This window comes from Lutjanus erythropterus, chromosome 13 (genome assembly GCF_056507025.1).
Source record: "Lutjanus erythropterus isolate fLutEry1 chromosome 13, fLutEry1.hap2, whole genome shotgun sequence".
Taxonomy (NCBI): domain Eukaryota; kingdom Metazoa; phylum Chordata; class Actinopteri; order Lutjaniformes; family Lutjanidae; genus Lutjanus; species Lutjanus erythropterus.
Genome location: NC_139329.1, coordinates 12,403,995 through 12,428,689, shown reverse-complemented (window position 1 = coordinate 12,428,689; position 24,695 = coordinate 12,403,995). Strand labels below are relative to the sequence as shown.

Genomic DNA, 24,695 nt, shown 5'->3' with positions numbered 1-24,695 from the left:
AAGAAGTATATCTCTTGACTGTATGGATGTATTGACAGTAGTGCCTGGGGCTATTTTGTAGGTTCAACACAGGTGTGGATAATAATTAAGGTTTCAGTCCTTTCAGTTTAAAGAGAGTCGGGGTACTGCAGTTATGCATGCGGGCTCAAATGGAAAGGCTCTGTTACACTAAATGGAACAGGACATTAATTAGTATCACTGCTAACACCTGTGTTTACCTTACAATGTGTCTCTGTCACGACCTTTGGCAAACTGTTAGTTTAACTGCAACTTACGGTAATTAACGCACGTGAACCTCATTTTAGTTAGACATTAACGAGTCACATAATGTCAGTCTGTAAATGATTGTGTTGCGTAAACAGCAGTGTTTCAATTGGTTCAATTCTACATTTAGTTATGGTAATAAACACCACTTCAGTGTATGAGCAAACCACACTTAAAACTTACTAAAGGTGACTGAGAAACTGTTTTTAATGATAGTGTTACTGTAATGAATTTTGACACCGTGTTTATCAAGTATCCTGTGAATGATGTGGTGCTGCTACAGCTATGAAATGCTATCTTAGCAATGCTAACAAAAACATGATGATAGTAAAACACACATAAAGCCTCGCAGACAAATACTGACAGCTTAACTTTGTAAGGCGAATTAACTTACGTTGACGACTGTTTAAGTCATGGCATGGCAGAGTCACAGGAGTTGACAGGAGAAGCTTTCAGCTCCACCTGTAACTTCCGTCTATTTCACTTTGAACCCATATTAACAACTTTTTTCTTTAACTTGCAGCGCCATCCTCTGACAACAGAGACCCATTACGCCATTTGTTCCTTCTTACACCCTGGATGAACTCAAACTCGCGAGCACATGACCGGAAACATATGATGTGGACTTCAAAATAAAAGTATAAGATCTGCCAAAACAAATGGGCAATTTAAAAAGAAATTACAAAAAAAAAAAAAAAAAACGAAAAAAACAAAACAAATGAAATATGAATCCATCAATATATAGTTCAAATTAAACAGGGATTTACAAACTAAACTAAAACAGTGAGTAAGTACCTCCTTTTAAAATACATTAAATGAATAAATTACGTAATAAATAAATAATGCAGTTTAGAAATCTATTTGAAAATCCAGCTTAAAAAGAGAAAAAAATAACTGTATTCACAAATTGAATTAAAAATATAGATTTGCCATTAGCTTTTCAATTTGCTTGGTCTTTTAGTCTCTTCACTAAGAGAGATGGGAAGAAAGAAAGTACAAATACTTTGCTACTTAACTAGATTTTTCAGGTATCTGTACTTAACTTGCATATTTATTTTCTGGCGATTTTTTACTTTTACTCCCTATATTTTAAAATAAATAAGTGTATGTCTTACCCCTTACATTTTCAAAACAGGCTTATTACGTTAGTATTAATCCATTTGAGGAGAATTATTGATCATTTTTATTTTGCATTGCATGCTGCTCTTCCAACATTAAGAATGATTTCAACCTAAATGGATGGGACAACAATGCATAGAAAAGACAATTCTTTGGTGTATCTATCAGTGCATATCACAGATGACACATGTAACAAGACAAAAAAATGAAAATTAATGTTAAAAAGGTAACAAGATATAAGAGTTGTAACAAGACAAAAAGACCAGAGGTTTCAAGTCACTGTCATACTGTATGAAGGTGAACACAAACTTTTGACAGCAACTCCTAAAGTAAATCCTTGGTCTAAATATTGAGCCGAAACAAGGGTCTGAGACCTGGTGTTGAATCTGTCAGAACTTTGGCTGCAAAACTGTAAATGAGCAGTAGTCTTTTGGTCACAATCATAGCAGCATAATGTAAATGTAAATGTAATAATTCAAGGTGATTCAAATCTTTTCTGGTGATGCACGCCATTCCATGCTGATCGTCTTTCTAAATCAAAAAATGTGCACAGAATAGCAGGAATTTGTGGCCTCCGACCATCTGCTCTGAGGACCAGAACCTATGTCTGTGCTGTAGACATGATTTTGTGGCTGGTTTTAAATTCAATTAGTGTTTTAGGGGCTGTGGCTCATTTGGTAGACCATGCTGTCCATTGTCAGAAGGTTAGCAGTTCAAAACCTGATTCTTACAGTCTGCAAACTGAAGTGTTCTTGGACAAGATACTTAAACCCTAAACTGCTGGTGATCACACACAGTCAACAATGGCATGGTCATAAATCTCATCACTGTATTAACATGGGTCAGTATTAATGTATTGTTAAGTACTTAATTATAAACAGTTACTGTAAATGTTACTATGAAGCATGTTTTGTGTGATTGTAATTATGTTTTAATGCATTTATAGTTTTATTTTATTCTGAAAATAATTTATCGGAAATGAAAGACGGATTAAGATTTTTGGCAGACTTTTCCGTCAGTGACATTAGTGTGATGCAGGGTAAACAATGTTGCGTGGTTTAACACTGAGGCGACGACTGCTGTCTCACCGGCGCTGCTTCCTGCAGTGTCAGAGCTTTAACTCAGAAAACACCACCAGGGTAAGTGCTTTTAGAAACACTTACACCTTATCGTGTCGTTATACGAGGTCACGTGTTGAAAACACCTCAATCTTAAGCAGAAGGTCGAAGGTTTGGTGTGTTTCTGTTGTGGCATGTAGCTAGCGTCAAGTATGGCAATAACATATTAACACTTGCGTATGACTTTAGGTACATGACAGACTTATAATAATTTAACATTATACATCATACAACTGAACGGTAAGAGGTAGGTGAAATATTTATGTTTGTTAACACAGTAAGTCTTAAACCGCACCTTTTGAGAATAATATTAGTTTTACGCAACTTTAATTGTTCAGCGTAAAAAAAGACAAGACGAGCTTGGATAGGCGGGAATGTTTTATCTTGTTTGACTCTGATTGGTTGTTTTATTGATTATCGTTTGTTCAACCAATCATGTGCAGAGAAGGTGGCGCCAGGGGGTACAGCTCTAAATAATCATTAATTAAGCGAGTCTGGCGGACGGTTGAACACCTAGTAAGTAATGTTGGAGGGTTTGATCAGATGCCTGATTTGTTGGTGCGCTGTTTGTTTTGTGCCTAGAATAAACGTAAGTAATCAATGGTTTCTGTTGGAAACAGAGGTGAGCAATTGCTAATGTTCAATTTAGGTCAAAAGGGCATTATCTCTAAATCATAGTAAGCTTTTGTACAAACAATTGTGGAAGAAATGGATAAGATGCATAAATTAATCTTTATAAATAGATATGATTAGATTTTCTTAATTACCCTGAATGCTCCAAACTACCATGATGAATTCTGTTATTAGTGTTATTACACACCACTTCTGTTAATGCTATTCATAGTTGAAATCAAAGACAATATACAGCAAACAAGTGACACATTGTGTGGAGATGGTATGATTTGCAGCAGGCATGTTTTTGTGGTACAGTGCTTTATGTATGTCAGTTAAAGTTGTGCTATCTTCATATTGATGTTTATCAGTTGCTATTAGGGGTGACAATTGTGAAGCAGACTGAGGGTATTTTCAGTCAGTTAAGCACAAGTTCAAAAGCAGTTTTGTAGTTGGTAAGTTTGTCTAGGAATAAGAATTGCATATGCTGATAATCAATTCTGGGCGTCCTGCCCCCCTGTGGTAAGAAATATACCACTGAACCACAAATACAGAGTTAGATGGGGAGTGGACAGTATTAGTATTTGACTTGTGGGCTACAGATGTATTCACTGTTAAAATTTATAGCAAGAACTAACATGATATTGTTTTATTTGTAGTTTTCTGACAGATAATCAGACATACACTAGTTTATTCCTGTTTTAAATGTAAAAGTTCGTAGTATGTGATCACGTGTTTCCAATTGATCCACATCTCACTGTAAAACACAAGTAGTGCAAGTGAGGACTTCATGACTGTTGTTTGACTGAGGTTACTTTCTGTCTGCAGCATTTACAGTACATAAAATATGTATATATGTACCTGTACCATGTTTGTCTGGGATAAAGAAGACGCACTCACTGCAGTGGCCAGGAATCAAATTCCAGTCTCGTTTGACAGGCATTAATTCTGTCACTGAACCACGAATGCAAGGGTAAGTGGGCCCTCAGAGTTTGATCATATGTCAACAGCTGACATGAACGCATGTGTAACCTGCAAGTCAGATTTTGAGGGCGTAAAAGAACCTCTTTTCAAGCATTGGTGGTTCAGTGGTAGAATTCTCGCCTGCCACGCGGGAGGCCCGGGTTCGATTCCCGGCCAATGCAAGTTCCTTTAGTAAGTTTATGCCAAATGTCTGGTTTTGCAAGTTTTTAAATTAGAAGTTTCTGTTGAGATTTTAAAATGACTTTATAGAGTTTTTCTCTGGCAGACAAATGGTGGTAGGACATTAGGCAGTGCAGGGATGAAGCACTTGTGCGGTGAGAGAAAAAAAACACTGCACGTGGATTGTATGTATTGTTTCTATAACAATATCTTGACAATACTCTTTTATAGGGCTGTGTTAAATGTCTTTTTCATTACAAACTTCTGTTGAGGTTTTTGAATCAAGCTTGAATTGTCTGTCAACTTTTTATGACATCATCAAATAAGTAAAGGGCTTGTTTGTGTGCAGAGATTTGTATGTAGGAAAAATGCTGGCAGGGCACTGGGGAGTGCAGGGATGAAGCACTTGTGAAGTTAAAGAAAAAAAAAATTCATTGTGAAACACTGTCTCGGTTAATCTTTCCACTGTTCCAAAAAACATTAACTCTAGTTTGGGTGAAATAAATCCTTAATTCACCACGTTAGATGCTTGTATCGCTGCTGAATGAGAATGTGTCACTCAGTAGTGACACTCACTCTGTAGAACTTTAAATTAGCATATTAAAAGGACAGACATCACCCAGAAAACCAACCACTGATGGATTTAACAAATTGCTGATGTTTTTGTTCAGTCATCCACCATTGAACCAGTTTGTGCACCCATAGTCTTTGACGTGCAGGCCTTTTTTTTTCCACAAAGATCCTGCAAAATCGCTGCAACGAGGGCTCACCTTTAAGGCAGTTTTGTGTAGTTACACTGAATTAAGCTGCATCGGCATAAAGCCACCCCACTGTGTCCTTTTACACAGTGAGCCAGCATTGTGGAATCAAAATAGGCGGGACATGACACAACAGCACACAGTCAACAATTGATTCTGCTCATCTACCCTTTTCTAATCACACACAAAGCTGATAACCCCATGAATTTATAACATAAAGCTTTTAATGTGTTCCTGGATAAACTGAGTGTGGCGTCCTCTGGAACAGAGAAGTTAAAAAGACTGCCTTGTGTGATGATCTGTGGGGAGGACAGTGAGGTGGAATAAAGGCACAGTATTCCCACCTTGATCAGGCTGTGTAAAAGAAGCTTGTGACATGCAAGTGGTTAGAGTGAGGAGTTAATGACTGCTGTGCAACACTGAATGTTGTCAAATTTGCCTCATTTTCTCATTTGTACGATTCATTGTGTCAAGCTTACACGTTCTTAAATCATTATGAATTAACCTGAAGTAATGCTTTGATAGTCACTTTGGGTCAAACAAATGAAAGAAGTAATAACTAGTCAACTAGTCTAACACTAAGAAAACACTCAGAAAGCAGTTAAAATTTAGAAGAATTTCTTAATTTATAATGTTGAACATTGTCTGAAAAAAAAATACTGTGTATTAAGAGCCATTTGAAACCATTAATCACAGTCTACAATCGCCAAATTGTACTTTAAATATGGTTGCAATGCGTGCTACCTTGTGCTGTGCAATGCAAACCTTACACAATGTACCAAACATGACAGCAACTCATTAAATACTACACCTTTTCAGACCGAAGAGGATGACATTTTCTGAAGGTAAAGGACCCAGAGCTGACGTTAGCTGCCAGCCTGCCATACGGTGTGGTTAATGTTAACAGTGCTAGCAGCAGCAGCTCCGCTTGCAGGTTTATGTCTGTGTCTGTGCTTAATATGGGCACGTTTCTCCAGTTGAGTGAATATATATCAGCTTATTCTGTCCGAGTCTACATTCAATATGATTTCCTTTTTCTACATTAAAACAGTGCCAAACCGTGCTGGTTTTATGAGCTGTCATCTGTCCGACTTTGCCGATATAAACATCCAGGGTTGCCTAGATGATCTGGGCATACATGCTGGGTGAGAGGGGCTACTGTCTGACAGTGCTGCAGTCCCGACTAGTGGTATCGTGGCATGATTGAAATACTGATAAATAGTTTAAACGACTAGTATTTCTGGTCCTGACTAGTGAAGGTGGGGATGTTTAATTGTATAGTCGACTAATCGTGCGCATCCCTAATCACAGTATTATGTTTTGTTATACTGTATTGATTCTTGAAAGACTTTATTTTGATATTTTGATACATGCACAGATATGAGGCAGTGGTTCATTGTATTATCTATCTTCCATATTCTGATTGCATAAAAAATAGTAACTTTTTAAAGTCAAATTTTATGCATTATGGTGGTGTGTTCCTTATAGTTTTAAAGTTTTCCTGAAATTAGATTTAAAAAATAGCAGTATATCACTTTGCTTACGGTAGTGCAGTATATTGCAGTATATTGAATTGTAACCCATGTATCATGATACATATTGTATCGCCAGATTCTTGCCAATGTGCAACGCTGTTAGCCTGCCAGACCGAGGTTGAGGGCATACAAAGTCATTTTAGTGAGGCATTGGTGCTTCAGTAAGTTATCTTTAGGCAACCGTATTTATATTTCTGTTCATGGGGAATGTATTGATGTAGCTCTATGTAAATCAACTTAAAGCCCTTTTCAGCTGTGGCTATTTACTGACAAGTTAGTGATGATACACCTATTGGTTGATGTTAGGGGTGAAATAATTTCTAAGTTTAACTGAGGGTACTTTCTGTCCAGGTAGTATGTACAGTACATAAAATATTCATGTATTTTAAGCTTTGGGTTGCTTGTCTGGGATAAAAAACAGACACACTCACTGAAGTGGCCAGGAATCAAATTCCAGCCTCCTGCCTGGCTTCACAGGCACTTACTCTACAGTTGAATCACCAATGCAAGATTGTAGTGGGTAAATGGACCCTCAGCTCTTGACTTTAAATCAGTACTTGGGACAAGCATGTCTGTAGCCTGCAGGTCACGCCTCGAGGGCTTACAGATGTTGAATATCAAGCATTGGTGGTTCAGTGGTAGAATTCTCGCCTGCCACGCGGGAGGCCCGGGTTCGATTCCCGGCCAATGCAAAATCCTTTAGTAAGTTTGTGCCAAATGTCTGGTTTTGCAAGTTTTTAAATTAGAAGTTTCTGTTGAGATTTTCAAATGGCTTTATAGAGTTTTTCTCTGGCAGAAAAATGGTGGTATTAACAGCAAACAGCACCTGTGGAAAAAGTAAGTGGAAGTGTCACCGTTTTACTTCTTTGCCTCTCTGCTCTGCTGTCCGCTCTCTGCCTGTGTGTGAGCTGAGCCCCGCCCTCAGTCAAACACACACAGAAGCCAGCCCACAGTCCTCGTTCTCATGCAGCTCTGAACATGCTCATGTTTACTCGTCTCATATCTCCAGATGGAGGGGCGCCTTGTGTTTGTAGCTGCAACAGATATAAGGTTTGGGTTACTGGCATTACACCACCTCATGTGAAAGTCGCCTTACTGGAAACACATTCCACCGACTGGTCATTAAAGTTCTTACTTGTCAGTGCCATCATGATGTGATGTTTGTATATCACCGTGTCCACCTGCATAGAGTTAACATGAAGGAAAGGATAAGAGAGGTCATTGAAGTACGCTGGTCCTAAAATGTCAACGCTTTCTCACTGGACATTGGAAAGGAGACACTACAGTACAGAAATGTCCAAACTGGACCAGGTTAAAAATTGACAGGGTTTTTTTTTTGTTGTTGTTTGTTTTTACAAATGTTTCAACAGCTGTCGTCTGTATTCCAGCAATGTGTGTCACAGACATTATTTTCCCCAGATGATGAATCACAGTAACTAATTGGGTGAAACATATCATGTTCTTTAAGTGCACTGTTCAATTCAAGTGTGCAGTGTTATATTTTACCTTTTCCTCCCACTCCCTTGTGATGACTCACTCTCCTTCACTGTGTGTAATCATTATTGTGTGTGTGTGTGTCTGTGTAGACTGCTGCTCTGGACAGTGTGCTCTCTGCATTCAGGTCCATATGTGGTGAGGATGGCGTCTCATTGAGTGAAGCTGTCAGAGAGCAACATGGCAAAGATGAGTCTGTACACAGGTCAGTCTCTCTCACTCTGTCACACAGACACACACATCGTATCACATTGTAATGCTTTTTTCATTACTATGCAAAAAAATAAGAATGGCACCACCAGTGTTGGCTTCCTGGAAATTGATTGCTCTGTAAAAGCACATGACTATAAATAAAATGTTTTCCTACTGAACTCTTCAAGGGGCCTTAATAAAGGATGCCACTTAGTTTAGGAGTATGAAGAACAGTGAGTGAGAGTGTTGCATTGCTGCTGTCCAGATGTCGCCCCCCAGATGTGGTGTTGTTTCCTCGTTGTGTGGAAGAGGTCAGTGCCCTGGCTAAGGTCTGCCACAGCCACCACCTTCCCATCATCCCTTTTGGCACTGGAACTGGCCTGGAGGGAGGTGTCGGTGCAGTGAAGGTGAGACAGAGAAAGCTCCTAAAGCTATGCTACACACCATGTGTGTATTTTACAACTCTGTATGCAATTATCCTGTGCAGCTATCAGTATATACCCATGTATATGCGCGCGTGTGTGTGTGTGTGTGTGTGTGTGTGTGTGTGTGTGTGTGTGTGTGTGTGTGTGTGTGTGTAAACAAATTTGTGGTTCTGTTTGTGTTCTGTACTGTATGTCTACATGTTAAACTCTCCAACAATTAGGGTGGTGTGTGCCTCAGCCTGAGAAACATGGACCGGGTTCTGGATCTCCACCAGGAGGATTTTGACGTGACAGTAGAGCCTGGTGTGACTCGGAAAGCCCTAAATGCCTACCTGCGAGACACCGGCCTATGGTTTCCTGTTGGTCAGTCTTAGTCTTCACTGTACTATCGAGTAGCTCAGGGGTTAAAGTTAAAATATTTTCATCTTCTTTGGGTCTAGAAGACAGTACTGTCTATATCACTAAGCTTAAACAGACGTATTTTATCAACATGGAAATCTTTTTTTAAAATAGTTTAAATTCATACCTCTGTCAGGTGTTGATATTGGATAAGAAGTCTTAACCCCTTAAAGTGATTTTCAACTGCATAAAAAAATGAAGACAGAGTTATCACAGATTTTTTCAGGTATTTTTCTTTTCAGTTTTAAAAATAATTGAGAAAACATTTGTAATGTGCTTCACTGACTCAGATCCTGGTGCCGATGCATCGCTGTGTGGCATGGCCGCCACTAGTGCATCTGGTACTAATGCGGTGCGTTATGGAACGATGAGGGAAAACGTTTTAAACCTTGAGGTGGTGCTGGCTGATGGGACCATTATACACACGGCTGGGAAGGGTCGACGACCCAGGTACATGTTATCTGTTTCAACCCACAAGATTTAACATCGCCTGCTGCAGCTTCAATGCTCTGACCACAGTTATTATAGTTTTGTGTTTTTCATTAGTTTTTATTTTGATTTCATTTTTTGTTTTCAATTTAGTTTAAGTTTGTTTCCATAGTGGGTTTACTCTTTTCTTTTTCTCTTTATTATTTTAAAAAGTTTATGTATTTATTTTTTTAAATTTGTATGTTTTTAAATTATTTTTGTTCCTTTTGTAAGTACACAGTGTAATTTCAGTTTTCCTAAAGTCTAGTTTATATTTTTATTTCAGCTCAGTAAAATGTTTTGCCACACCTAATTTTAGTTTTTAGTTTAGTTTTAGTTTACTGTTATAACCTAAGCTCTGACGTGCCTTTCTGTTTTTATCAATCTGTAGGAAGACATCAGCAGGCTACAACCTGACAAACCTGTTTGTGGGGTCAGAGGGCACCCTGGGGATCATCACCAAGACAACGTTGCGCCTGTATGGCATCCCAGAGGCCATGGTGTCGGCCGTCTGCTCGTTTCCCTCTGTCCAGGCTGCTGTGGACAGCACAGTGCAGATTCTACAAGCAGGAGTACCCATCGCTCGCATTGGTGAGATCAGGCCTTACATCCATACGACATAACTACATTGTTCCCATATAACAGTTGGCAATATATTTTATTGAACAAGATCTTAGCTGTCAGTTGCCAACCTTGGTGGCTAATGACACTGCACCACTTGTAGCTGCTTCATAATAAAGGCCTTCCAGTGGTTTGCCTGTGCAGTAGCATCAGGAGCTCTTTGATTAGCAGTAGCATAACAACCAACAAAAAGCCAAAATATTGTTAAAAAAAAAAAAGTTGAGGCGGAAAGGCTGAGTTGGAAAAATTTGTGTATCCTAAAAAAGAAAATATGTGAAGATGAAATGGAAACAGATGACAAATAAATCATGACATACATGAAGCACTTGACTGTCACTGAAGACATGAAAATGATCTGTGTGGAGCTCTTTTAATTACATCATCCCATCCCACTTTCTTCTGCTGCAGTGAGTTAATGACACCTGACTGGAGAATTAGCTCACCCAATCTTTATCTTGATGTCCTCAACTCTTAATTAGCCAATGAGTAAACAGCCAATCAGTTTACCGTAATGACACAACTTAGCTTGAGGGTGGAAACCATCATGAACTAGCTCTACTTCCATTCAGAAACTTAATACCTGCTGGCTGAGTGCGGTGAGATGCATCACAGGTTAATGGTAATAAGACTTCAGTAATCAGTGATTTCATCCCCACAACCTTCTTCACTGGCCACATCTGACTCCAGTCTAAACAAGTCTCAAGATGTCTGTTGCACTTAATTTTCTTTGACTGACGTGTTGTGTCATCTTTTTAAAACTAGGAGTCATTTTTATTACACACTATAAATAAGTGATTGGTTAGTGATGAGATCTGATTTGATGTCTTCCTCCCCAAGCATGTTAAAGATGGACGTGTGTCAAAAAGAGGTGATGATGTTAAAATTTACTTTGAGACTGAAAACTCCCACTGCATTGTCTGCATTGTTCTCAATTATATTGACAAAATATTTAATTGCGATTATTTTGACTGGTATTGCAATTGCGATATAATTTATGACATTTTCGTTGAAAAACATATTAAAATGATAATGGTGTGATATTTGCAGGATCTGTACCTCTAGAATATGATTTGTAGACCAGGACATCACTGTAGCACGGCAATATTTAATTTAAAATGGTATTTTGACACACTTATCCCTTTAAACTAGGGGTGTAATGATTCACTCATGCATCTGATGCATCAGGCTTTAATGTGTAAGACGCTAGTACATTAACTCAGATGGCCTGTATCGGTAAAAAGCTGAATGTGAATTGGAAAAAAAAACACTACCGTATTGATACATCTCTTTAGGATGTTTAATTTTTGGCATTAAGGAACTGCCGCTGTAACTTTGCTCCATTTTCTCTCTTCCCCTTCCTCTGCCTGCACGGCTCTTGCTGGACACCTCCTGTCTTGCTTACACAAAACAAGCGCTCCCCCTCCCTCTCCTGTCTCTTCTCTTCATAACAGAAAACAGACAGTGAAAGAATTAAAGTCACACCACCACCAAACTTTCATAACAAGCAAGTGCAGAGTAAGTTTGGGTTCTGGTTATGCAAAACATGTCAGCCACGAGTTTCCTGACCCACAGAGACGTCTCGTCACTGGGAGAGCCAACCAAAACCACATCGCTCTTATGAAACAGTAGCATATCGTCGTACCGCAAAAATGCATTTTAAACCGTTTTAGAGTATTGCTCACAGATCCTCATTTAGGCTACAGTGTCTCATATTAACACCACCGTAATGTCCCCCTCTCTCTGTCTCTTCTGTTACTGGATTTAGTAAAACAGGATTTCTTCATGCAACTAATATTACCCTACAAATATAGCATTAACAGAATCAAAATGTAAAGATTCACACATATCATGGTATAGTATTGCTGGTTGTAGTCTCTCTTTAAACAAATACTTTGAAACTCTCAGAAGGCCATATTATACTAAAATAGTAAAATAAGATTAAAATAATGTTCAATAAAAACTCAATGGGATAGTTTGACTTTGGTTGACCCATAGCGATAGTGCTGGACGCCATGAAGACAGTGATATAGGATGTTTTGCAGCTGATTTGGACAAAGTTTTCTGTATCTGAGATGTACAAAGAGAATTTTAACAATGAAATCAAACTTTTCTCAGCGTTGTACATGCTCAAAGAGGAAGACATCTCTTCAGATCATGCCTTTGATATTCTGCCTCGTTCCTCACAGTATGGGGGCAAGACTGGAGACGCAATTAAATAAAAATGAACTGTAGTTGGGTGCTCAGACTAGCCTGGCTCACATTCAAAGCACAACACTGGAGGGGCTTTAAATGTACGTGAAGTGTTAGTGATGTTGATGTGATTACTCTAGCCAAGAAGCTGACGTCATTAGGTTTAATGAAAGATAAAACAGCCACTGAGAGATGGAGGAAAGATGAATGAGGTTTAATAGAACTAGCTTAAAGACAAAACAAGGAAGAGATGAAGCTTTATTCATCCCTTTGAGAAAATGGACCCCTGCAGGAGGAGGATAATAGAATACAGTAGGGAGGAATGTGTCATAAAATTAACTGTGAAAATAGAATCAATATCAGTTTTTGACAGCTCTAAAATATGTATTTGACCATGAAGTAAATCTTAGTAGAATTACCTATTTATCTGTTAGTATCTGCATCATGCTGACACGTGTCTCTTTGTTCTGTGTGTATGTGTGTGTTACCCAGAGTTTCTGGACGACGTGATGATTGATGCATGCAACAGGTTTAGCTCACTGTCCTACCCCGTGACCCCAACGCTGTTCCTGGAGTTCCACGGCTCGGAGCAAAGCCTTGAGGAACAGGTCAACACAACTGGTGAGTGAGTGAACAAAGATTTCTGTTACTATCATTGTTGGATATAAACCTAATATATAAAGTTAAGGTTACTCTGATCAGGATGGATTTTTGCAACTATTACAAGTGTTTCAGAAAACGTTCCAGTTTTAAACAATCTTTGTGGTCATTCGACTATAGATTTCTGAATTTAATAAGGTGCAGCTGAGTGCACCATGAAGTCACAGTCTCTGTGTGTGTGACCCTATTCCAGTCTGGCCCCTACACACATCCCCTAGCCACTTTGACTCTGTTTGCACGTTCTCATGGGTCCACCAAATTGAATGTCGTTCCAAACCAGTTAGCCTGAAGGGGGATTTGATTATAAAGCCCTCCAGCACCGAGTCTTCATCGATGCAGGCTTACAAACCACACTTCTCTCAGGCTCTGTTACAAATGTTGGTTCCTGCGATTATTTTAAGAGAATAAGTAATATGCAACATAAAAGACATGTGGCCAAAGACGCACGTGAGCAAGTTTTTATTTATTTAATTAATCTTTCTTAATTCTACTTAATTCTGCATCTTATTTTACGGTTTAGTCACAAACTACTTTAATGTGCTCACCTTGCTTTTCTCTTCATTTCTCCTCTCCTCACACTCACGCTCCTTTAGTCTCACTGGGAATTTCCCCGCCTCACCTCCCTCCTTTTCTCTCACCTGATTCGTGTCTGATCTGTTGACTTTCTTCATCAGCAGGATGAAGATTTTTTTTCATAGACAGATATATTCACCTGTGATTCAGTTTTCACAGCAGCAGGAGAGATGTATGTGGAGGAGGCTTGTTGTTAATGACGGATTTTATTAGAAACAATCAAAACTAACATGGTACTTAATGATGTTGACACCAACCAGGTGCGCTTAAAAGATTATACAACTGTATATGTATGCCTTTAAATTAATCAGGAGATTCTGTGTGTGTTTCTCTGCCAGAAATGGTCAGAGCTTCGCACAGCAGAGCAAACAGGTGAGGGAGGGAGTGGAGGGCAGATTGTTCACCGATGAATCGTGGATGCTTTCATCTTCTCGGACTGAAATAAAAAATGAAAATGCCAAAATTGGCTACAAAATATACTTGGTTGCTCACCCAAAAAGTCTCTGTGGGAAACACTGCAGGGTGTAACATCGTGCTGTTCACAGACTGGTCTGCTGTCATGAGTTTGTGAGAGAGACAGAGATTGAGAGAAAATAGAAAATCATTTCATCGCTGCCAATTTGTTTAATGTGGCGGCCCGCTATAAATAAAACACTGTATTCCCTCAGTACACGGAGAGTGTGCAAACACTGTTCATTGACCGGCAGTGATGGAGAAAGTACTCAAATCCGTTACTTAACTGAGAGCATTAATACCACAATACAAAAATATTTACTTAGGAATAAAAATCTTGCATGTGTTAGATAAAGTACTAAAGTAATTGTACTAAGTTAATTAAAGTAACCTTACTTTTACTGTAGTAGCTTATTAAAATTATTAAACAGAGGCTGTAAAAGGTAGAATGAGCCGTAACACTCAGGCTGTCAGTGGCGGCGATGGAGACATGGCATTTCATGGGTGACCCGATCCTGAAAATTATATACAGTTGTAGTGGTGTCACAACAGAAATATTTTTGGTGTGTGTTTCTACAGAGGACATCACACAGAGTAATGGTGGTTCAGATTTTCAGTGGGCTCGAGATGCAGAAGCACGGAATCGGTTGTGGAAAGCTCGTCATGACGCCTGGTACGCTGCTCTGGCTCTCAGACCTGGCTGCAAGGTAAAGAGAGTTGTCTGATACTTTACCTGTGCTAAAATGAACTGGTTTTAGCCAGAGACAGCAGAATAAGTGGACTGAGCCACTGCAGCATCACCCATTGGTTTGTGGACTACTGATTTGAAGCCTTGAGCTTGGCATTACGTGGGTTGCTATTTTGGTTTTCTGCACCAGAGCATTCACAGTAACAATGAAAGTATGGAGCTGGTGGGTGGCACTTGGGTTTTGGGTTGTTCATTCAACAGGAAGTAATGGTGACCGCCTGGTCTTTCTCGTATTTCGACTCAACAGTACAGAAAGATAGAAACAGGCAATGTAGTACAAGAATTTTGATCCATATTTAATCAATACTGCCTACTTTGACTGTTTGATCTGAGTTTCGTGAGCCCTATGTGTTGCACTGTACTCGCTTACTGAGAATGACCTGTCAGTCTTTAAGTATACCCTACTTTAATGCAGGTTTAACGCACTTGGCTTCACATTTCAGGCCCAGCAGCTCCATCCACCTATTTGACTGTCTATGGTTTTGGCATTAAAATACTGAATTAAAACATTGCAGTCTTAAAATTAAAGCAGACCGCCCATAATATTTTAATATTAAAAACCAGTTTGGCTAATAGCTATTTGAAATGCCTCTGTGTTACTCTTTGCTTGATGCAGAAAAAAACACTGATACTGATAGAGGATACTGATAGAAGTATACAGTATGAAGCATGTTCAGGAAAAGGGAAGATGGGAAAGTGAGATACCACATTTCAGCACTAAAGAACTCCTTTAATGGCCTGAACAGCACAGACTGATGATAGGTAACAGTGTGAGAGGATCCTTGGGTCAGAGAGGGGTAATATTGTTCATTAGAACTATTCCAATGGGAGAAAACAATGTCAGCTATAGTGTCATATTATTACCACTTACCACAATATTACTCTGCGACTGCTGTGTGAAAACTTGACGCCATTAGAGCTCGAGGTCCAGGGTTACTGGATGCTGCTTAGTGTGGCCTTGTAATGGTCAACATCAGGCTGGTTAATTACTGCTGTGGTTAAAAGGCTTTGTCTGGTAGCTCTGTGCTCCACTGACGCCACAACCATTGTGAGGCAGTTTTATGTCTCGCTTTATTAAAGTTTTAAATCCCAGTGATTGAAAAAGACAACCACTTGATGCAATTCCAATACTGTGACCTTATCTCCTGTGTGTGTGTGTGTGTTTGTCCCACAGGCCTACGCTACGGATGTGTGTGTCCCTCTGTCTCGACTGCCTCAGATCATAGTGGAGACAAAGGAGGACCTGATTGAGAACAGACTTACAGGTGAGAACACTGCAGACAACAGTATTAATGGTGTTTGCATAAAGTAGCCTCAGTGATTTGGTGTTAATAATGCTTGACATAAGTCACTGTGAGTATAAAGCTTCTAGGTGCATTGTTGGTATCCTGTGAATGTATCATAATTATTACAATCAGAGTGTTTATACCCTAAGTACCTGACAGGACCCCTCACTACATTATAGTTGTATAAATGTTAATTAATATTTTAAGCAATATCTATCATTTAATGTGGGCATGACTTATTGTGTAGGTCTGGAGTGACCACAACATCAACACCTATATTTTCACAATAGAGTAGTCAAAAATGCAATTAATAAGAAAATACTAACTGCACATAGAATTGAACCTTAATGCAAAAAGTAACTCTAGCTTACATGGTCGGCAAAGGCAGAAATCCAATATGGCAGGACTGAAAAATGCTTTTGTCTGTCAGTATAAATATAAGGTAAATATCTTCAACTTTTGAAAAGTCTTAAAATGTCTCAAAAAGCATTGTGTAATGTTTCCTAAAAGAAAAAAAAAGCTTAGGAGGTCTTAAAATTATTTAACTATTTGCAAAGGTCTTGAAAATTTTCTAAAATGTCATTTAGTTATATTGGTATATATAACTGAATAGTTTGTTTTAGTTCACTAAATATTACATTATGGTCGACTAAATCAACAGCAGATTTAGTTGACTAAAATCTAATAGGTTTAGTTAAAGAGTAATGCATATGTCATGTGTTTAACATTAAGTAGACTATATTTCTTCAAACCTGCATTCTTTTTTGTCACATATTAAGGACACTATAAAAAAAAATAACATTTGTTTTAACAAAAAAAGGATTTAAGTGTGATTAATGTCACCTTTGTGTAAATTTCAGGATGACTCATCTGCAAATGTTGCTTCAAGTTCACTGTGTTCTTACCGGTGACTGTCACTCCTCATGCATGTTTACAGAGGGTTTTGTTTTCACTGATACCAAATGTGCACTGTATCCATGTGTCTGTTCCCCTCTTCTTCTCTTTCTCCAACCAAGTGCATGTGAGTTGACTTCCTCGGTAGATCAGTATTATCCAATTGTGTTCTAACCTCCCTACCACACAGAGATTAGTTCTGACTGGATCTCTTTCCAGCTCGCCCCTCCCTTTCACCTCCTTTTCATTTGTTTCTGAAAGTGTTAATAGATTTGATTAGAGTTTTGTCATCATAAATTAGTTTTTATTTAGCTATTGTTTTGTTTTCACCAGTGAAAAAATGCTGATGAAAACTATGATGATAGTTTGATTTTAAAGTGATTTATCACACTGAAGTGTTTCAGTATACTTTATGAAAGAGGACAAAACACAGCAGCTGCACTAACACACAGTACAAAAGGGACAGTGATGGATAATAAGAGAATAATTAAGAAAAATCAAAATGGTGAATGTTAATGAGTGTGAATGTTATCTACGGCACCTTCAGGTCCCATAGCGGGTCATGTGGGTGATGGTAACTTCCACTGTCTGATGGTGGTGGACCCCAGTGACCCAGAGGAGCTGCACAGGGTCCACCTGTTCACTGAGAGACTGGCCAGGTAGAGTATCTCTGAATCTCTCACCTCATTTGTCTTCTGACACTTTAACTTTTCTGAACCACTGCACTTAAATTGGAATCAAGTTTAAGAATGTGGTCATCCTCACCCAACACATCTTCTGTACAGGCCAGTAGTTAATATTGACAAAACATTGACAGAGGACTCAACCTTGCAGGAGATATTCAGTCAAAGTCCAGATTATAATGCACTGAATTCAAGTATTTATACCAGCATTAATGTAGACCTGAATCTCTGATCATCACGACAACACTCATCTGTTCTTTAAGTGTAGTTAAAGAACGTATGCTTCATATGTTCTGCCCTGAAGCCAGACAGCCTGGTCGACAGGCCTCACTGCCCCATTTATCACTTAGCTGATATTGATTTCAGAGGACTTAGCTTTAAGTATATATAGTGTATAAACGAGATTTTTTTTTTTCTAAATGCCGACACAAGCTTCTCAAAATCTGTTTTGAAAGCCTGTAAAACCACTGCCTGCACAATGGTCAGTACTCGGTTTAAAAGGGTAATGGTAGATAAATGTAGATAAAGAAACCCATAGATACTATGAATAGATCCCAGTGGTTTGGTGAAGGATTTCATACCTAGATGGAAAGATACAGATTTAACCAATTCTGTATGTCTTTCTTAATGTTCAGCTATCAGGTGAGCAATAGCTGATGTATATATAAAGTGTGAAATGGATCAAAACTACAGCTATCTCCATACATATCTGTTGGTAAAAATATGTACATAACCAGTTATAACATAAATATGTTCATATCCTTTCAAATAACATATTTCTCTGAGCAAATTTTCAAATACTTTTTGTAGGAAAGTTTATCTTGTTAAAGGTTTGGGTTTTTTTCTCACTTGTCAGTTTTTATCTAAACTAAATAAGTATTGCATGGCTCTTAGTAAAAAGGACAATACAATATTTATTTTTTAAATCCTAGGGCGCCACATTGAATTAATCCCGTTTTCCTTCCACAGTGACAAAACATCAGGTTTCAACACAGTGTGGTAAAACAGACTGATTGTCTATTCACACAGATGAGCTGTCATGCAGGGCCACCCTGGGCAGTTTAAGATTTGGTGTCTTGCTCAAGGACACTTTCACATGTGGCCTGGTGGAAGCTGGGACTTTAACCCCTGAACTGAACAGGTTTCATGTGGCTTCATCCATATATTAGAATGTTGACAGTTGAATTAAGGCATAATGTGAAAATATTTACACACTAGCAACCAAAAAGTTGAGCTCCACTCAGTTTTTAAAATGTTTTACCAACTTGTGCTACATTGTCACCACCATTGTTACCACTGACAGTCTTTCCAATCCCTTGTTTTATTCATTTTTAGTTTTATATATATATATATATATATAAAAAAAAATTGTAATAACATCAGTATGTGTTCATAATATGGTTTTCTGTTCCCTTTAGGCGAGCCCTGGCCATGGACGGTACATGTACGGGGGAGCACGGAGTGGGCTTAGGGAAGAGAGCACTGCTCTGTGAGGAGATGGGACAATTGGCTATCAAGGTCATGCATGATCTCAAGGATGCCCTCGACCCAAAGAACCTGATGAATCCTGGGAAAATTCTGCAGCCAAGAGAACTATAAACAGTGTTTTATTCTGATGGAATGCCAATCAACACGGAATCTCATCATGATCTGCTCACCGTCTGTGGCTTGAGACTGATGTCGGGGAGATTCGGCCTTTGAATTTTGCACATAGAAGAGTTTCCTGTTAAAATAGAACCTCTGGATGAGACAAAACAGGCAGCAGTAAACCAACAGTGAGAAAAGATTGTGGTGGTAGATAATTTCTGTCCTCGTCACTGTTGGATGTTTGATGCAAACATTGTTGTATGTATGTACTTGTGCTTAATGAGGGCTGCTTTGCCTGACAGACCTGCTACCAAATTACAAAGCCTATTCTTTCTATCTTTATATAACAATAACAAAATAAACATGCAGTAAACAAATCCTTTGCTGATGACTAATTTCGCACTTTTTAATGAAAAGTTTTATTTTAAAAATTGATATTGTGTTAGATCTGGATTTGCTTTGTTTCCTGTGTTAGAGCTGCACTGTGTCAGCAGTGAAACATTTGAGAAAAATAAAAGAATAGTGCTGGGTGCTTGTGGGACATAATTGCCTTTTCTTTTGGAAGACAAACTGAACTTAAGAATGATTTGTCTCTTTCTGAAGGGGACATTCAGAAAAATGCTTTGCCTTCACATCATGGTCCCACGGGCATAGACGGAATAGGGCCGTGCCGACTAAGCATTCAGAGTCTTTATTCTGACTTGGTCCAGTCGTCCTGTTACAGTGAGGAAGTACTACTCTGCTCCACCACAGAGTGTCAGCAGTGCATCTCCTCAGCTCACTGGACAAACTGTGGGACAAACTGAACAGCTTCCAGGACCTGTGTTATCAGTTCGGTGAGGTTTTTGAGTTGAGTGCATGTTACCTACAGTGATTGAACTGAATAACACTAGATCATAGAACATAATAAAAAATGTGGTTTTAATGAAATCAGTGAATGTCATCATGGTGTAGATTATAAATGTACATAATTGATGACATTTTTTAAAGTCTCTTTTTGGTGTTTTTCTTGTTCCACTTACTTCTTTCTGGGGTAACACTGTGACCTGCGCAATATGAATTTTTTAAAGGCTGTGAAAACCGACTGACAATGTTATTTAATGTCCTTTGTTTGCACTCAGGGCTGCTTCTACTATTGAGGACACCAAGGTCATGTCCTCATTTATATTTCTGTAAGTCAGGAGCGTTTGACATAAACCTGCTTGCTGGGTTTTTAAAGGCTCATTCTCATAGTTTTAAACAGATATCTTTATCTCTCTCTCTCTCTCTCTCTCTCTCTCTCTCTCTCTCTCTCTCTCTCTCTTTTGTTTTTACCTGGTATGAATAAATTAAAATAAATGTGATCTAGTAATCTCAACCAGAGTTACATATCTGACAGTGTAGAGAGGGTTATGAAACAATATTTTGACCATAATGTAGAGAGTTAAAATCCACTGAAAGTAAAATTAAACAGTTAAATAAATACATAAAATGTGAAGTTTTTTGTTTTTCTTGTTAAATACTAATAAGTAATATTCAGTTGTTCTTCTGTCGCTAATCAGAATTTCATCAACACTTCTAATAAATCATCCTTTGGTTTAGATGTAGTTTTGTTAATGTAAATAAATCATTTATTAATGCTTACATGTCAGTTATAAACTGTTAATAGGAGCAACTTTTTGGTTCACCAGTTTGTGAAAATCTCTCTGTAAGTCTTTGGTAGTAATGCAGTTATAATGTGCAGTTGGTGTCTATTATAATGATTGTGGTTTCTCACTGTCTAATAAGCCATCATGTCAGCATTTATAAATGTTAATAAATTTTTGTGAGGGATTTTAATACAGATTATTCCAGAAGTGTCCTGGCAGACCATGCAGGAAGGTAACATATCCAACTGGGTAACCTGTTTCTCCGCTTAACAACTTGATTACGAATTAGTAAATTATTAATTAACCATTAATAAAGCGGTTGTACAACTTACAAAATTGATGTCTTATAAAGTGAAATGAAAATGCGCAGGTTTAGTGCAAATCTGGAGTCATGACCTCAGTATTTTTAACATCCCACCAGGTTTGTAATCATACTGTAAGAAAATCCATTTAACGTTTATGAAGATGCTCCTGTGTCATAAAAGCTGTCTGCGTATTACTTAAAAAGACTGCAAAGACAGTCTCAAAATGTTGTAAGTGTGCCCACTGTTATTAATTCTAGGATTGTGTATGTGTCACTGGATGATATCAGTGTGTGGGAGCCTTCAGAGCTCCTGTACATCTTCTCATAATGGCAAGAAGCTCTGTGATTAAACCACTGGATGACAGAGATGCCCTACAGCCCTGTAGGCATATTTTCTCCCTGTGGTCTTATAATATGAGAAACATTTGAAGTGACTGTGGGTATGGTTTGTGTGTTCGGCTATGGGTGTGTTTGTTAGTGTGTGTGCATGCCTCTGGAGCAGAGAGGGGACCATTTATAGGCCTGCTGTCATTATAGCAGGATAGATTAACACCTATTGCAGTAAGTACTTAACCACAGTTTACCTTATTGGGTAGTGAGGCCATGAAGACTGGCTGCGTGTTACTGTGAAGAAACAAAGAGCCAGACAGAATAAAACCAGTCTAATCACACATGCGAATGTGCACACACACACACACACACACACACACGCACACACACACACACGCACACACACTCACAGGATTAGATCAAGTAATCCCGAACAAAACATGTGAGCTGGTAATCCCAATAATTTAGCATATGGTGGAAAAATCTGTGTATAACTTGGTAATGACAACAATATGCTGGTTGGCCTGAGAGTGTGGGGGACCAGAACAGCATCATGGGTAATGTCTCTATTAACAGACAAGAACTCATGAGAGGGGATTCCCTATGCAAGTTGATGCCACGAAATCCTGCACACTGGTTCTTTAAAAGTAATATGAGATGGTTGTGACACTTTTTGCATTTCTCTCAGTTACTCAGAGACTCTTTGGACTAGACTGACTAAACCTTTATATATTACACTCAATTATCCATATCATTTAAAGATGATTACATATGACATCTATATTTATTTAAAAGGAAGAAGTGTGATATTGCAACTGACTCCAACCCCAACACTATGACAGGAAAAATGGAACAAACATTTATTAAACATGTTGTACAACACTGCATGTTTTGAATTTTTGTCACCTGTTTATGAACTATTTTTATCCAACTTTATTTACCTCACGATGAATGAGGTAAACATGTGTTTAAAGAAATAAAATGGTATTTGGGTGAAATATTCCTTTATGTACCCCACAATGAATTGTGTATGTTGAAATATACTGTTACATGGCTGCTTATTGGGGATGGTTGCAACAACTTGTTGCAACTGCCTCCCCTCTATCAGCACACTGATAGACACACTGACACGTGCTAACCTTGTCAAAAACAATGATTCAGGTAAGTCAGTAAGTTTTGATTGCTCAAACAAAAGGTGAGGACAGTGTGACAAAAATACGGCTCAGGAATAAAATCACTTTCATATCTCCAATTTTTTTTTTTTTTTTTCAGAAATGCAGCAGCAGTTGTTGAGTGTGTATTTTGACTTTCTGGTGGGGAGAGTCTGACTGAGTATGTACAGTATGAGTGTCATCACTCTAACATGTTTCTGACTGGAGATATGGAACTTGTTGCAACCGTCCCCAGTCTAACCCCTTTACCCTACTTCTAAATGAAGTCCTGAGATTTTTGCACATAGTCTTTGCTCTTCATCACAAATTATGGTTAAAAACTACAAAATCCAATTTAGGCTCAATTTGGGCTATAATGTGGGCTGCCTGATGTCCACAGCCACACCTTGTCACAAAGGCCCAACGATTCAAAAGGCTTCACGGTAACACTAGAAAATTGCCCCCCTGATTAGGAATTAAAACAAAGTGTATTTGTCTTCTCCCAGCAGCTCTGTCTGCTGTCCTGTCTGTATTTATGATCCGAGCTTGCGCACTGAGCGCTTCCATTGTCTGTCTGGCCAGCAGCGGCAGCAGCAGCGGCGGAGCGGAGAGGAGCGGAGCGGAGAGGAGCGGAGCGCCGAGCTGAGCGCAGAGGAGCGGCTTCACTGTGACCCCGATCTGCGGGGAGAAAAGCGACCGCCGGTTGGAGTCCACCGGAGCGGACAGACGAGCGCGGGCGGCGACGTCATTTTTTTGGGGTCAAAGACAGATGGTCGTTTCGTGGCGGTCAGACAGACAGACAGCAACAGTTGTCACGATGTCTGAGATCAGATGAGGCGAGCAGCGGAGTGAACATTGCGGCGCTGCTGTGATCACACCGGGCCGGGCGGTCCCGCCTGCGATGATCCAGCCGTGTTAATCAGCCGGGACAGCGGACAGGACAGCCGGGGGAAGCAGCCTGCTCTACATCTGTGTGTCAGTCTGGGCTGTCGGGTTGTGTCGAGGTTTGCTGTGCGGCTGAGGTGAATCCAGACGTCAGGGCGGGCTCATGATCCGCTCAGCAGGGAAACGGGCTGCAGAGAGTCAGAGCTGACGAGCCTGCGGAGACACACGGACACACAGGCAGGCAGGCAGGCCGAGAGAGACAGACAGGAGCGAGGGGAGGGGGGCGACAGCCTGTTTCGGCTCTCTCGACCCTTTGCGGATCGAGCCGAGCCCCCTCCTGTTTCCACCCAGAACCCCCACCCACCTGTCTCCCGCTTTGGATGGGGGGAAAGCAGAGCACGGCGGGTCGGCCCCGGGGTGCTTTTCCCGGTGTCTCTACGGATGACAGCGCGGTGCCACCCTCGGCCCACTTCGGCCACTACCGGCCGAGCGGCACAATGGGCCTGCGGAGCCGCTCGGTGAGCTCCGTGGCCGGTATGGGCATCGAGCACAGTCCCGCCGTGCCCTTCGGCTTCTACACCCCGAGAGGGACGGACTCGGATCGAGCCGGAGGGGGTTCAGGGGGCACTACCGCCGCCCCCCACGGTACCGGCTACCAGGACACTGGGGGCGGAGGGCACCACACGGACGGGGTGCTCTATCTGGGGTCCCGGGGGTCGCTGGCTGACACCTTGCCCCTGCACATCGCACCCCGCTGGTTCAGCGCGCACAGCGGTAAGGGCGGTCTACCCTGCACACACACACACACACACACACACACACACACACACACACACACACGCACGCACGCACGCACGCACGCACACACACGCACGCACGCACGCACGCACACACACTGACACCCATCAGGCAGAATTTGGATGACGCTGAAGGATTAATCATCAGAGAAAACCACCATACAGATACAATCCCCATCATCATCTCCTCCAGACAGACACCTACACTCACACACATCTTGTTTACCTGCAGGTAGGAATGACACCAATGCGGTGTCGTTAAATTGCATCGCTGTGAAGGGGAGTTCAAGCCAGCCTGAGGATGCTCTCTGTGATGGAAAGGCAGACAAAATACAGAAAAAGGCAGCTTTAGGCTTCAAAAATCAGCTGATCTCTGTG

The 24,695-nt window shown here is 40.0% G+C and overlaps 2 protein-coding genes and 2 non-coding genes across 4 annotated transcripts in view; all 4 read left to right on the top strand.

Moving 5' to 3' along the window:
• Nucleotides 1–2,388: 2,388 nt before the first annotated feature.
• On the top strand, nucleotides 2,389–19,599 carry ldhd (lactate dehydrogenase D). The gene is made up of 11 exons (XM_084734781.1): nucleotides 2,389–2,522; nucleotides 8,136–8,248; nucleotides 8,501–8,642; nucleotides 8,882–9,023; nucleotides 9,350–9,509; nucleotides 9,919–10,118; nucleotides 12,831–12,959; nucleotides 14,604–14,731; nucleotides 15,947–16,037; nucleotides 17,500–17,611; nucleotides 19,054–19,599. Exons 1-11 carry the CDS (start codon nucleotides 2,430–2,432, stop codon nucleotides 19,232–19,234), a joined length of 1,491 nt encoding a protein of 496 aa, XP_084590907.1. The 5' UTR covers nucleotides 2,389–2,429; the 3' UTR covers nucleotides 19,235–19,599.
• Nucleotides 4,188–4,258, top strand: trnag-gcc (transfer RNA glycine (anticodon GCC)). Its single transcript has one exon. It is a non-coding gene; the product is annotated as a tRNA-Gly (tRNA).
• Nucleotides 7,171–7,241, top strand: trnag-gcc (transfer RNA glycine (anticodon GCC)). Its single transcript has one exon. It is a non-coding gene; the product is annotated as a tRNA-Gly (tRNA).
• Nucleotides 19,600–23,213: 3,614 nt separating the features above from the next.
• znrf1 (zinc and ring finger 1) overlaps nucleotides 23,214–24,695 on the top strand; it is a 63,073-nt gene continuing 61,591 nt past the window's right edge. Inside the window, exon 1 of the mRNA XM_084735044.1 lies at nucleotides 23,214–24,294. Coding sequence (XP_084591170.1) covers nucleotides 23,901–24,294 — 394 coding nt within the window. The 5' untranslated portion in view covers nucleotides 23,214–23,900. The remainder of the gene's footprint in view (nucleotides 24,295–24,695) is intronic.